General features: G+C 47.8%; 1 protein-coding gene and 1 long non-coding RNA gene across 15 annotated transcripts in view; one reads left to right on the top strand and one right to left on the bottom strand.

Moving 5' to 3' along the window:
- Window positions 1-3,982: 3,982 nt before the first annotated feature.
- Window positions 3,983-14,429, top strand: part of KIAA1217 (KIAA1217 ortholog) — a 289,219-nt gene continuing 278,772 nt past the window's right edge. For 2 of the 14 annotated variants that reach the window (XM_059183912.1, XM_059183911.1), the window contains exons 1-2: window positions 3,983-4,373; window positions 12,529-12,812. In XM_059183912.1, the coding sequence (XP_059039895.1) occupies window positions 4,304-4,373; window positions 12,529-12,812 (354 nt within the window). In that variant the 5' untranslated portion in view covers window positions 3,983-4,303. The remainder of the gene's footprint in view (window positions 4,374-12,528; window positions 12,813-14,429) is intronic. The other 12 variants (XM_059183914.1, XM_059183916.1, XM_059183926.1 and 9 more) reach the window with 8 other exon arrangements.
- LOC131838162 (uncharacterized) lies at window positions 4,367-9,452 on the bottom strand. The gene is made up of 3 exons (XR_009356510.1): window positions 9,069-9,452; window positions 5,789-8,708; window positions 4,367-5,127 (listed from the first exon to the last, which is right to left on the bottom strand). It is a non-coding gene; the product is annotated as an uncharacterized LOC131838162 (long non-coding RNA).

Here is a 14,429-nt window from a genome sequence, read left to right as displayed (position 1 = left end):
AGGCTCCCTGCTGAGCAGAGATCCCGATGTGGAGCTTGATCCCAGGACTCTGGGATCCTGACCTGAGCCAAAGGCAGAGGCTTTAACTCACTGAGCCACCCAGGCGCCCTTGGGGTCCACACCTTTAATTAACGCTTACATGTCTCTCATGAGGGCCCCTCAGGGAACCTCAAACAGCATTATGCATGCTCATTTTGTGTTTGGAAACCTGAGGAGCACATGGGGCTTATCTTGGACCACGCATAGGTGACCATCTGTGCGGCTTTGCCAGGGACAGTCGTGGTTTCTGCATCTTGTCCTGTTGCGATCATGAACAGTGTCCCCTTTCCCTGCCACAAGTGCTCTGGTTTATATTTAAATATAAGGTCACCCTAGCCAGCTGACACGCTGCTGGCAAGAGTAGGATGGGGCAGCCTGCATTTCATTCACCACCAGATCATCCTTTTAAGCAAATGTTTTCCCAATTGTCAGCAGTCTTACTTCAGAACTCCAGGGTGACACAGCAGTGTACCCATAGGAAAGGCCATGTGTAAGAACACATCAAGGCACGGGGGCTCTGGGGGAAACATTTTTGGTTTGTTTTTCACCTGATTTTGCATCTTTTTACGTTAAGTTAAAAAGGGTAGGCTCAGGGTAGGCTCTCTTGTTCTTAATAGGGTTTAAAATAAAAAAGAATTTGATGGGGCGCCTGGATGGCTCAGTGGATTAAAGCCTCTGTCTTCTGCTCAGGTCATGATCCCAGGGCCTTGGAATAGAGCCCCCCCCCCCAAATTGGGCTCTCTGCTCAGCAGGGAACCTGCTTCCTCCTCTCTCTCTGCCTGCCTCTTTGCCTACTTGTGATGTCTGTCTGCCAAATAGATTAAAAACAAAAAAACAAAAAAAAAATATAAAAGAATTTGAAACCCACCAACACTGGCTTCTAGCAATTCCTCTGTTGAAGAACTTGCATCAAGGATGTTGACATGCTTTTCGCAGCCCTGTAATTAAAAGGGCCTGCTAAGAAGTCACATGCAATAGTTTCCGATCCTTGGGAGGAGGGCCCGTCCTGGCGACTGTGTGTTTAAGTTGCGCGAGCAAAACCAGTAGCGGCCCAGTTCTGGAGCAGGTTAGCTCTGCCTGCAAAATCACCATTTGCTCCCCTTACCTCCATCACTTGTCTTTCCTTTGAAATGACACTATTTTTGTGTGTTGGCTCATTTTGAGGCATGAATTGCCGACATACGGAGCCATTAAGCAAGAAATAGTCTTGTACCTTCGCTGGTTAACAGAAATGGAGTTGAAAATCTAGCCCCCTGGTATCATTATTGTAGCTCTCCGTATGACTGCAGGAAAATCACATTTCAAGTTCCTCCCGCTTTCCTTCTGCCTTTCACAGCAAATTTCAAAGTACGGCAGTAGGCAGATTGGTTTGTAATAGCAATTTTTCAACCTAGAAATTAAATTAAACCTAAAAGCACGGTGTGCTTCTAGTTCAAAGAGGGTTTCTTCCAGAAAGAACATTTCCACAGTAACAGCAATGACAATCATAGTATTTTTCATGAAGATCTGAGTTACTGAGCTTATGGGGATTGTAGAAAACAGTGTTTTCTAGAGACCCCTCTCAGAGAACCTGACAATCAGGTCCTGGTAAGGTCTGCATGCTCTGGAGAGAGATGTGTAGAATAAGTCAGTGCCAAGGCATCAATACAGTACTTTCTCGAATTGTTTTCAGTTCTTGCTCTCAAGGAGAAGGAACAAAGGGCCAGTAACTAGTCTGGTAGAAGCTTTCCCCCCGCAGAATGGTCAGAGAGTTTAACTATTCAAGAGAACGTGATTTACTGTAAATATGTGTCTAGATGTTGTGATCCTTAATGATTTATGTTAATTATATTTCCTGGTAATGCCTTTTTCTTTTGTGCATTCCACAAAGAGTTTTGCTTGGAGGAATATCTATACTGCCTGCCTGAGGGCTTGCCTGTGGGGGAGGGGAGGGTCCCAGCAGCTCCAACACATGGTGGGCAGAGGGACTTCCTTGGGCCGCCTGGAAACTAACCAGAGTTTAGAACTGGTGGGAGAGCTGCCCCTCTTTTACCCATTTGGGGAGCAACTGGGCCCTGACCTCACATTTTCCAAACAGCCCCAAGAAAGCAAAATCTACGTAATAAAATGGATTTTTTTTTTTCCTGCCTGGATTGAAAGGCTTCCCAGCAGGCTGGGTGCTGTTGGTTGGTATGGACTGCCATTGCAAGCATGCTGTTGTCTCTTTCATCCCGGGGGTTTCCCTAAGATACTGTGTCAAGTGGCAGGTGGGAACTGTTAGGAATAGGCTCTCCTGCACCAAAGCAAGTTCCGATCGCGTCCGAGCCCAGGGACCACTGGTGTAGACCTGCGCTCTGGCTGCAATGTGTCTCTCCCTCTCTCCCCAACCCCCTTGCCTCCACCCCAGTCATTTCTGGCATTAATAATTTGAAGGCAAATACACAACAGCTACACAAGGATCGGGATAATCTGGGCCTGGGGGCCTGAACACGGATCCCTCCTTCCTGAACGTTTTGTATCTGAGAAAATAGTAAGGTTGAAACAAGATTCATCTGGTGTTTGCCTGCGGGGAACCAGTACAGAAACTGTGTAAGATTAGTTCCTCCTTAAAGCAAGATTACCGGGTAATTCTGTTACAAAGTCGCTTACAAAGTCGCGGAGACCTTGAGCTCTGTCAACTCAACTGCTGTATTCACGCTGCCAGGCGTAGCTTTAACTTTCTAGAAGATTCACCACCTCTTAGATTTCAAGAAAAATCCTGAGGAATTTCGAGATTTCTTCTTCCCTTCCTGACGTGAGTTTGGCTCCCTCTCTGACATGGCCATTTTCCTTTTGGCCTGTATCCTTTGTCCTTTAAGGGCTTCCACATCTTTTTGCCCTAAATGGCCAAAATATGTCCCCCACACTGCCAAAACACACAGGTGACTCAAGGTCAGAATCTGGAGGATAGGCCAGCCATTGTTCTGGTGGCTTCTTGAGCTAAATTAATCTAAAACCTTGTCCGAGTGGCCTGTTAAACTGGGTCAAGGTATGGTCAGCAGGCTAACCATTGTTCTTTTTTTCCCTTGGAGTGATGGGGCCACTGCAGATGAAAATATCACAGTCCTGCTAGTGATTGTGTGACTCTTAGATGGCTGGAGTGGCAGACCTAATGTTGCTTAAAGTATTTTCCCATTGTGTGCGTCTGTGTGTGTGTGTGTACATTGTGCCTCCTATTTTCACTTTCTGGGAAATTTGCCAGGTTTTCAAGGACTGGGTAGAGAACAAAATAAATATTTGTAGATCGTTTAAAAGGAGACTGGGTATGTTGGATGCCACTCTGCCTATCCAAAGAAAAGCAATTTTATTGCCTTTCGGATATTTTAAAGTAACTACCTTGAGAACCCCAGAAGGTTGATTTTACTAGTTTACTTTTCAGAGTTGTGACCAAGGTGTGTGTGTGTGTGTGTGTGTGTGTGTGTTGGGGGTGTGTTGAGGGAGAAGGCCGCAGTCAGAGCCTAGGCAAATGAGCACAAACTCCTTAAAGTTCAGCTGAAGTGACTGAAATTGTGCGAAAAGCAAACCACCTCTCTGTAAGTGTTATCAGGTTCGAAAGTTAGTGCCGGAAGGTGTTTACTTAACAACATTCAGCATGCACGCTTTGTTTTCTTTTTCTTTCTTTTTTTTTTTTTTTTTAAGGGATTTCACCGAAATTTGGGATGTTCAGCAGTTGGCTGTTTAGTAACCCGTAAATCAGCCTCCTTGGGAGGCTCATTCTGTGTCTGAGATTAAAGCAACCGGAGACCGGGCGTTCAGCGCCTGCCGCTGAGCCTGTGTGAAATGCTTTCCTTCCCGGGGCATGCGGAATCTGGGCGGTCCGCAGCGGTGCAAACAGGCGGTCTGGGTGCCCGGTCGGGAAGCCCATCACCTGTTGGGGCCTCGGGCGCGCGCGGCGCAGGGCGGGCCCAGGGCAGGGGCAGGGGCAGGGGCAGCGGGCGGCTCGGGGAGCACAGCCTCCCCCCTCCTTCCTCCCGGACCGTCCGGCGGGCGGGCGTGCGGGCGGGCGGACGCGGGGGGACGCAGGCACGGAGGGACGGGGGCGGCCCGACGCTGGAATGCAGTTTTCTCGGGCGGGGGAGACTTTGCCCCGGAGTGGAGAACAGTTCGGGGTGGGGTTTCGCACGGTCCCCTCCCCGCCCCCCGCCCCCCGCCCCGGGCCCCCTTCCAGGCGCTTTCTGGGAGCTTGCAGAACTGCGCTCTGAAGTTTAAAGAGCGGCGAGCAGCTAGTGCCGCGGGCGGAGGGACAATGGAAGAAAATGAAAGCCAGAAATGCGAGCCGTGCCTTCCCCGCTCAGCAGACGGCGGACAGAAGCAGGGTAAGTAACAGACTCCTTCAAAGATGGAGTTACGGTTCCGCGCGCTCCTCGCGGCGGGCTGCTTTTTAGAACCCGAGACGCGGCGCATGGCGCGGGGGACGCGCGCTTCTCGGGCTGGCGTGCGTTTTGGAAAGTGCGTGGAGCGCTGTGATTTCTTGGGTCCGACTTCGGCTCTGGCAGGCTTTCCTTAAACAGCCGGAGAAGTGGCGTGGGGATGCCGCGTTGGGAGCCCAGGGAGCAGGCAGTATGTGTTGTATCTCTAGGCGGTGACAAAATAAATCGCTAAAAGCAGCTTTTTCATACTCGCTGCTCCCAGCCGTGGGAGAAAGGAGCTGTTTCTGGGCAGCTATCTCGTAGGGGAAGGCAGCGTTTCCATTCATTGATTGGGGAAATCCCAGGAGGCAAAGGCATGCTGGGTTGCACGTTTTGCAGAATTTGAGAGTTAACTTACAGAGTTTAGGGATGTTTTATTTTGCAGATCGGAACAGCAGGGGAGCACGGGTCCATCCGGATGATAGATGGGGCTGTGCGGAATCTTTACATGCTTTAATTCAGAAGTTGGGAGTTGTTAGACGATTTGGGTAGATTTTCTCCAGGCAGTTTTCCTTTAATTGTGTTTGTGATAGACTTGTCTTTTCCGTAGGGAATTTCCAGAAGCTTATGTTGTTCCGAAGAAATTTCACAGTGGGGTTGGGTGGAGAAGGGACTTCTCTGCCCTCCAGTCCGTGACGTCTGTGATGCCAGAGCCTATCATCTGGTATCATATAGGCAGCTTGTTCAGAAACCCGCACAAGCCCGAAACCATCCCCGCCCACCCTACCCCAAGGTTCATCCAGGGGCCAGTTAGGAACTAAGAGAAGCATTTGCGGGGCTGCCGTGCTCTGCGTGGGAGTAGGGATTATGCACAGGGGAAAAGGTGTGTGTGTGTTTTAAAAAGGCAAAAGGGAAGTAACAAATGACTCATCCGCACTGAAAATGCAAAACTAAGCTAGATTGAAGAAAATGGAATTCCAAGACGTAGAAACCCCCCCCAACCCTCTCCCCCCTTACTCCTGCGGGTGAAACACAGGAACCTTTAAGCTTAGTAAACCCGGGAGAATCCCCCATTTTATAGTCGTCAGTCTAGGTATCTGTGTTTGTGCTTCTAAAACAGAACACTCTTCCTGGAGGGCGCCTGGTCGGTGGGGTCCGGTGGGAGATAAGGCTCGCCTTCCCTCCCTTAACTGATAGGACAGGATCCTACCGCAGAGACTGAGTCTTCCGGCCTCTGTTAAAATGAATGACACAGAATCTAGAGGGGCAATTAGAATGGGACCAATTTAAGAAATAACTTTCAAACAACCACGGCAACTCAAAGATGCTTCAGAGGCTGGAGATGGTTGGGCTGAGGGAATGTGATCACTTTATTTACTTACTCATTCATTCAGTGAACATTGAGCATCTGTTACGTAGTAGTTACTGCTTTAGCTGCTGGGGACCCAGCCATGAACAAAGTAGTTGGAAAATACTTGCTTCCATTGAACTTATGTTCTAAGAACCAAGTTTGGAGGAAAGGGGATAGGAGAGAGAGAGAGAGAGACAATGAACAGATAAATGAAATATATAGCATGTTAGATGGCAGCGTTGCCAGATTTAGCAAATAAAAACACAGGATGCCTAGTTAAATTTGAATTTCAGATGAACAATGAAATTTTTTTTTTTTTTGGTATAAGTATATCCCATGCAATATTTGGAACATACTTATGCTAAAAGTATTCCTTGTGTACCTGAAATTCAATTTTAACTGGGCATTTCATATTTTATCCAGCAACTCTATTAAATGGAAATCAGACCATAGGGAACCAGAGGCGGGAAAAGGGAACAGGGAGTATGGAGAGAGAGTTATCAGGGAGAGGGCCTCGCTGGTGTGTGTTTAGAATAAACATCTGAAAGAGGCTAGGGAGGTAAGAGGCAAGAACTTGTTCAGAGAACAGCAGGGACATGGGAGAAGGGTGGGAAGAAAGAGGTTAAGAGGTAATCCCAGGCCAGATCACACAGCTGCTGGCAGGTCTGACTTGTCATATAAAAGGGAACTATTGGGTGCTGCACGGACAATAACCCTGGTGGGGGCAGGGGAAGGGCAGAGAGACCATGTCAGAGGCTTCTACAGTAAGCCATACAGAAGCCTGGACCTGCAGGACCTGCTTGGACCAACAGGTAGTAGGACAGGTGGTGATAAGAAGACAGGTTCTGTGTATATTGAAAGTACAGCCAAAAGAATTTGCGGAGGGATTGGATGGATGTAAGATACAAGAGAAAAGGAGGAGTCCCAGATGATTTCAGAAATGTCTGTCCGCCTGGCTGGAGGGATGGGGTTGCCGTTTACTTAAACAGGAAAGAAAGCATTTGAGTGCCGCCGAGGAGAGGAAAGGGTGTTTCTGGCTTGGAAATGGAGGAGACCAGGAAGTCCTTTGGATAGGTGAGGATGGAGATGTTTATCTCACATCCAGATGTCCGGAATGCTGATAGCTGCGTGGATATTCTCCGCTGGAACTGAGGAGAAAGGTCTGGGGCTTGTGGTGGATCTGCTGGGATGGGGTCTGTGTGTACAGGTCGCAGTGTGCTCTGGGGCACTTGAGCATTTAGAGGTCGGGCAGGTTGGAGGGGGAGGGGGGCTAGAGAGATTGTAAGGGTGAGAAGTATCAGGTTATATGTGCGGGGTCCCACTGAGTTCTGTAAAGAAGGACAGCTTCTGTTCCAGGTGGACGGTGAGCACGAGGACCGTACAGGGAGGCCAGGCCTCGGCTCACATCACCTGTAGTACCCCATGCCCGCTCCTAGCCACTCCTAGCCACACCTGATGGTATTGGTTTCTGTGTCTGTTTCACTGGGTTACAGTGCGGAATACCAGGGCCGGCCAGTCTTCTTCATCCTTCACATGCCCTCTACCCAACACACCAGCCATGTAGAAAGCACTCAGGAAATATTTCTTGAACAAAAGGCTAAGGGTCCCATCCCGGGACTTGGAGTTTACCCGTCAGTCTACTGTAGGTAAGGATCCCCTGGGTGATCGTGTGACTTACTATCTAGACCGAGACACTTTTGAAAGTGAAACGGCACCCTATAAATAATTTTGCTGGGATGGCAGTTGTAATGCACAACTGTTCAGGCAAACCAGGGCGTACGGTGACCTCAGGAATAGCTCTCATCAACGAGGCTTCCGTGGCTGGATAAGCAGCCTGCTTAGGTCGGCAGCAGTGTAAGTCTGTACCTCGAGGTGCACCGCACCGAGCAGGCACTCAGTAGTTACTGGCCGAATTGCCGTCTAAAAACCTGATGCTCCCTTTGAAGGCCATGGGCTCCTCAGAGCTGTTCTGGGATGTTCCCTGGGATGTGTCAGTCCCCAGCAACCGTGAGGTGTCTGCTTTTCCTCCGGCCCCTAACCTCTTGAAACCCCTGGGCAGGTGAAGTGTTACCGTCCACCTGCTTGCCTCCCCCAACCCCTGATTCACCAGTGTTTCAAGGTAGTGTTTGCTTTCGGGGGGGGGGGGTAATCATTTTGCAATATATAAATGTATCAAACCAGCACACTGTACACCTTAAACTTGCAAAAAAAAAAAAAAAAAAAAAAGAATGCACTGGCAGTGCCCACTGCCCATCGAGGAGTCCCTGATATTCAGATCTTTGCTCAGAACTCTAAAACTGCCCCATCGGTCTCTGCCCCTTACCTGTTTCATCCTTCCGAGCACTTATTACATATTATTTGTTCATTGTCTGCGTCCCTGTTTGTAATGTGGATCCGCTGTGAGGCAAGGGGATTATCTCTGTCTTGATCACAACTTCACTGCGTTTCCCAAGTCCTTTTAGTGTACAGAGCAGACACTCAAGATGTATTTTTGAGAATGAATGAGTGAATCATCCGACCAACACTTGAGATGAGAATACTTCGCTGGGGAGCAGAGGGACTGTTCCTCTTTTGTCTGAAAACCCATACCAGAAAACTTCTCTGTCACTTACTTAATTTTTCAGGATTTTTAGGTTAATAATGATCATGGTAATTTCAGCTGCAGTTTCTGTGCCAGTTCATGTATGGGGGTGATCTGTGGGATGGTAACAAGAGAACTGGCCAACCGAGGAACCCTGGGGGCCCCCAGCAGAATATGTGATCTGTATTAGTCAAGAGGCTAATTGTTACAACCCTGAAATCTGTGTGGTTTAGTCAATGTTAATTTTTTGAACACAAGGGAATGCGGACATTCCTGGCCAGGTGGATCTCCTGGGCGCCCAGCTTTAGGCTGACTCTGGGATCCCATTCCCCGAGGCTTTGGCATTTTCCACTGGAGCCATTGCATTCAGCTAGCAAAGAAGAAAGAGAACGAGCAAGGATGATTATTCAGGAACCTGGGGCAGGGACTCAAGGTGTCTCACCTCACTTGCATTGACTGGATGAATTATTAGTCCAAGACCCCCGCTAGATGAAGGGTCCTGGAAAATGCAGCCTTTCTGTGTGTGTGCAAGAGGAGGACACTGTGGTGTGAAGACACAGACGGACAGGATACTGTCGCTGCCACGGGGTTGGGTCAGACAACCAGACAAAACAGCAGTTTCTCATGGTGTTTCTATGGTTAGAGAGGAACTTGGCACAGTTTTAGAGAAGCTCGCCAGGAGCCACTGTAAAGAAGTGAGGGGCTCCTTCTCAGAGAGGCCGTGACTTACCTAGTCTTCGCTCAGGAATAAAAATCCCAGGGAAGTGTGGTTGCTGGCTCTCGGGGAGAAAGTGGGTGTGGAATGTCCTAGCGATACAAGGACCCCGCTGTAAGTCAGTGGACTTGGCTGAAGCCATCGGAGCTGTGGCCCAGGGGCCCCATGGTCTCCGGCCCGTGGGATAACTTGCTGCATCTCCGCCCTTTGAAACTCTCAGGCGCTTCTGCCCTCCTCACCCCTACTTCTGCTCCACGGAAGGTTGGAGGGGTTGTTCCCTGCCCCAGGCTCCCGTTGTGCTCTCTGCCCTGCTCCCAGCAGCTACAAAGGACTCGCCCTGGGCTGGGCAGAGGCTGGGAGCGGCAGGAAGGGGAAACTGAAAGCGGGTCTTCATGCTCCAGCTCCAGCTCCGTTCTTTGTTTGGCACAGATTCCCAGAATAGGGAGCCGCGGGACACACCCCTCCTTAAACGTTAGCACCCAAACGCATTCCAGGCGAAAAATAGAACTTTATTTCGGTGTTGATGGCTTTGTGGATAATGACGAACTGGCCCAGACTTGGATCTCTGACTCCAGGGCTGTGGAACTGGGATTCCGTGTGCTTTGCCCGGTCCCCTCTTGTTTGTTTCTCTCCCTGCATAGGAGTTGGGGCTCCTCAGGCGAGAGATCACATTCTCCCCCAAAAGACTGGAATGGTGAAATTGTCACTTCTGCTTCCTGCGCGGAAGTCAGCAGCGCCCAGGAGCGAAGCCTCCCTGGGGAGAAGGCTCCGGTGATGGGGACCCGTGTTCAGGGTGGCTTTGTGTGGATCGTGGTGTTGGGCTGTCGGGGGTGCCTGGGAGGACGTAGCAGGTGCCTGGTGGTCGAATGGGAAACAGATGGGGCCCATAGCTGGGGGAGGTAGAGGGCAAAAAGGTGAGACGCGGGAAGGAGTGAGTCCCACCGGCTCCTGGATGTCTGCCAGGGGACTGTGCCCCCGGGCCATCGGTGCATTAGTCATCGGTACTGATCACTGCTTTCCACCAATTCACATTAAACCTTGTTAAGCAACTGGAGACATTTTAGAAGAATCCACCAGAGAGAGAGAAAAAAAAATGGCAAAGTAGCATAAGGTCGACAGGACCTTGCAGAGCAAAGTGTTAGAAAAAAAATAGGGGTTTAGAGTGTGGGCAAGTCGTAGCTGCCCAAAGGTGAATGGTGACAGAAGATGGACCCTGAATGCCGCCCCTTCCTCTCCTGTTCCTTTCCCAGTTTATCTGAAGGAAGAAAGCGGAAAACTCTTTTCAGTCTCCATGGGGCTACTGTTCTGGCTGCCTTGACCTATCCTGAGGAGCCTTGGATGAAACAGCATATTTCTTGGGAGTCTTGTGACAGAGCGAGGCGGAATGGAACTTTCTGCCCCTGTTGGTGTGGAAGGTTCCTGAACGTTTATCCGTGAGTGTGTCTGTGTGTGCCCACGTGAGGAAGTCACCTTTCCAGAGATCCAGTCCTGCTCATTAATCTAGCTGTCCTGGATAATTATGAAAATATGTTAATGATGTCAAAAGTAATCGTAAAAATCTGTTTAAAAAGTCAACAGCGTTACATCAAGTGTACAACAAGTTTTGGGCTAATATAAAACTCATGTGCACACATACGCACTCCAGAAGCTAAAGCTAAACCAGATTGCACACGTATTTACCAAGCTGACATATGGCATTTTCTGCATCTAGCGTCACTCAGCGGATCCTGTTCCTTCTGTTTTATTCAAGAAGACACCACAAAGAAGGTAGCCGTCATGTGAGTGCACGTCACGCGAAGGCAACCTAAATAAATAATACCGTTCATCTCTCAATATCTTTTTAGTCAATAGTTTCATCTTCCCCCCCCTTCTGAATTTACTGTTGAAACACGTGAAAAGTAGGAGAATTAACCAGTTTGGCTATTTTCTTCCTCCCTTTCCTCATCGGTGTTGATGGAGATGCTATAATTAGCAATGTAATGAGAAGTGAAGAGTAAACAAGAAGAATTATTCCCAGAACACTCTTCTAGGGATGGAAAAGCAGAGTAGGAAAGCCAGCCTGAGTTTAAAATGTTTTCTATGCCTAACCAAAGGGTGTTGTACCGAGAGTTCTGTAGAGAGACGTTTCTAGATAGTGAGGTGGGGAACGTGTTGGTGGCGTTGCCTTTAGACGAGCTCATTTAGGCATAAGCCGGGCACTCTGGGTGTCTCTGGTGTAAAGTCTGGTTTCTCTGTCTGAGACTCCAATCTAGAACTTTCGAATATTAGATCTCTTTTTCTGCCCCTAACTTTTCAAGATCAATAGTTAACAAATGGAAACGTCTTTAAAAAATAGATTAGATTTTAAAGGGTGTAGAGCTAGAAGACTGTGTATCTATTACTGGTCCACCATCTTCATTTTAATCACGAAGACAGTGAGACTGGAAGGGATCTAAGTCTAGCGTGAAAGGCAGAACTCCTGAGACCCCCCCACTCAGTGCTTTTTCCTGGGAATTCAGTGAACAGGGACACTCTGTTCGGCCTGCATCTGTGTAGGGTCTAAGAACTCTTCCTTTCAAAGATAATTTGAATGTTTATAACATTCTCTTGCTGTTCGCGGGGTTTGGAGAAGTAATTGCCTTTGTCTTTTCAGTTATCTGGAATCTGCAAACCCAACAACCCATTTGCCAGCCATCGAGAATGAGTAGAGATCCCCTGTCCGCGTCGGGCAGGGGAAGCATTGTCATTGCCTCGCTCACTTGCTCCCTTCTAGGTGGAAGTCAGCTTGGCCCTTAAAGCCCAGGTCAGAGGCAGGGTCAAGCCCAAGGGTCTAAGTTTAGGCCATCCACACGTATCATATCTCTTCCCTTTCACTGTGTGTTTTAAAGTCCGCTTTCCATAAAATGTGTCTAAGCCTTTCCATTCCCTCCATTCTTACCTGATGATAATATTAACCTAATAATATTCCATCTGTTTGCTTTATCCGAATTGGCGAGGGAGGCTGGATTTTGTATGTGGTTCACCCATCAGTGATTATGAGAGCTTTTTTGGGTCTTGGGGATGAAGTAAGTGTCTCAGATTGTAGAAATGTAAAAGTCCTGTTACCAGCATGAAATTGTAATTAAAAAAAAAAGAAATAATAAGAACCACTGCAATTAACTTTTCTATGATTACGGATGAAGGTAAGGGGGAACCCAGTAGCCTGCAAACTAGTCTGACCACGTGTTCTTATTTTGAATAACCTCAGGGAACAGTCAGACATAGCCCACTTTTTTCTGCAATTTTTCCTTTTAGTGTGATTTTTTTTTTTTTGTAGTTCCTTTGATTGTTGATTTTATTCCCCCTTCTTGCCTTAAAAACAAAAACACAAACAAAAACACCTGCTAGGTTACACTTACACATTAACAGCCGCCACATACCCTCTCGGTATTCTTTAAATGAGATATCTATTGAGATCATTAATTATGAACTGTACTTTGTTCTTTTTGACTTTCAGAACAAGGAAAAAGCAGTCTCCATGTAACGTCCTTAGAAGATGCAGAATGCCGCAGAACCAAGGAATGCCTCTCTAATGGAAACAGTCGTGTTTCAGTTTCCCGGCCGTCCCGCAACATCCCAAGGAGACACACTCTAGGTGGGCCCCGAAGTTCCAAAGAAATCCTGGGAATGCAAACATCTGAGATGGACAGGAAGAGAGAAGCTTTCCTGGAACATCTGAAGCAGAAATACCCTCATCATGCCACCGCAATCATGGGCCACCAAGAGAGGCTGAGAGACCAGGTAGGAACATGGCACCATTTTGCTGTGCACAGCTCATTCTGAAATGAACATGAGGGAAAGCAGAGTGACCGGCAGTTCAGAGGGGGAAAAACAGTGGAGTCGATTGTGCCCACTGTTGGGTTGTTCCAGGTCTGTTTTGGCCCTTGGGAGGAGAAGGCAGCCTGCAGTTAAAGGTTTGACCTGAAAGCTCAGTTCTCTTGAATGCCAGAGAGGAGAGACCCAGAGAGCCTGCGCTTCCCCCAAAAGGATTGTCCTGGTGTTCAGCCACAAATACATCTGACGTATAGGCAGTAAAGGGTATTACTCTCCTGAGGGAGGCCTAGGATCAATTACTGTGCACTCAGAAAGCACTTGAGTGCTTAGCACAGTGAATGAATGAATGAATATATACATACATAAATACGTTTTCAGGGTCAAGCGGAGCACAGAGGGGTAGACTTACGGTAAATGCCTTTTCCTTAGGAAGCTGACATTAGGGTTCAGTTTCTGCTCTTTTTTTTTTTTTTTTTTCCCTTTTAATCACAGATGTTTACCTCTTGCATTCTTGGCTTTCCGCTGTCATCAGCTACCTCTTTTCTCAGGTTATCTTGACAGCTGCACAGATTACCACCCAACTGTGGCTTCGGATGTTTCTGTTTTTGTTTCTTGGCTGCGTGCAATGACTTCTTTAGCAGACAGTACAGTTTTGGGGTCGCAGGAGATGGGAGGTCTCCCGTGTAGCCCTCACAGGCATGTTATCCGATTGACCTTTGAGGCTGGAGGACATGGTGAAGGAAGCAGAGCCTACTTGGGGAAGAGGGTGGGCTGTTATTGATTTCCACACTCCAGGGAGAGGGGCGCGTTCGCTGTTTTAAGTTGAGTGTCTTGCCAGTTAACGGATTACGAGAGTAATGTGTAACTAACTCAGCTTTTGGGCATTCGTGGAAATGGAAATTGGCGTTGGCCTGAATAATTTGATCCTGTACTTCATCCTCAGTCTCATTTTATGCATTTAAATTCAACCTTCTCTTCTCTGAAATCTTTATTAGAGTGCCTAAAATGATAAAATGAGCTTTATGGGCTGTATGTTGGTTTTTTTGTTCATGTTGCCAAAAGGCAGCAGACCCAGAAGAGAGAAGGGCAGGGAATCCTGGTTGATGTAGAGCCGATAAATTCTTCAGTAATTAAGAAAATGGTGACTGTTTTCATTTCAAGTGCATATAGAAAATACACCTGGGGCGCCTGGGTGGCTCAGTGGGTTAAGCCGCTGCCTTCGGCTCAGGTCATGATCTCAGGGTCCTGGGATCGAGCCCCACATTGGGCTCTCTGCTAAGCAGGGAGCCTGCTTCCTCCTCTCTCTCTCTCTGCCTACTTGTGATCTCTCCCTCTCTGTGTCAAATAAATAAATAAAATCTTTAAAAAAAAAAAAAAAGAAAAGAAAATACACCTATTATATGTATGCATGTATTTATTTATTTATTTACTCACTTGAGTTTTGTCCCACAGTTTTATAAGATATAATTGACATATATAAAAATATCCCTATTTTTTCGTTGCTGGTAGGGTCAGTATCCATATAAGTAATGCGTCTTGTTTTTATGAGGCACCATACTTTATCCAAAGTGGTTTAGATGGAGG

Source organism: Mustela lutreola, chromosome 8 (assembly GCF_030435805.1).
Source record: "Mustela lutreola isolate mMusLut2 chromosome 8, mMusLut2.pri, whole genome shotgun sequence".
NCBI classification, from domain to species: Eukaryota; Metazoa; Chordata; class Mammalia; order Carnivora; family Mustelidae; genus Mustela; species Mustela lutreola.
The sequence above is the reverse complement of the archived record's forward strand: the minus strand, read 5'-3'. Positions and strand labels throughout refer to the sequence as shown.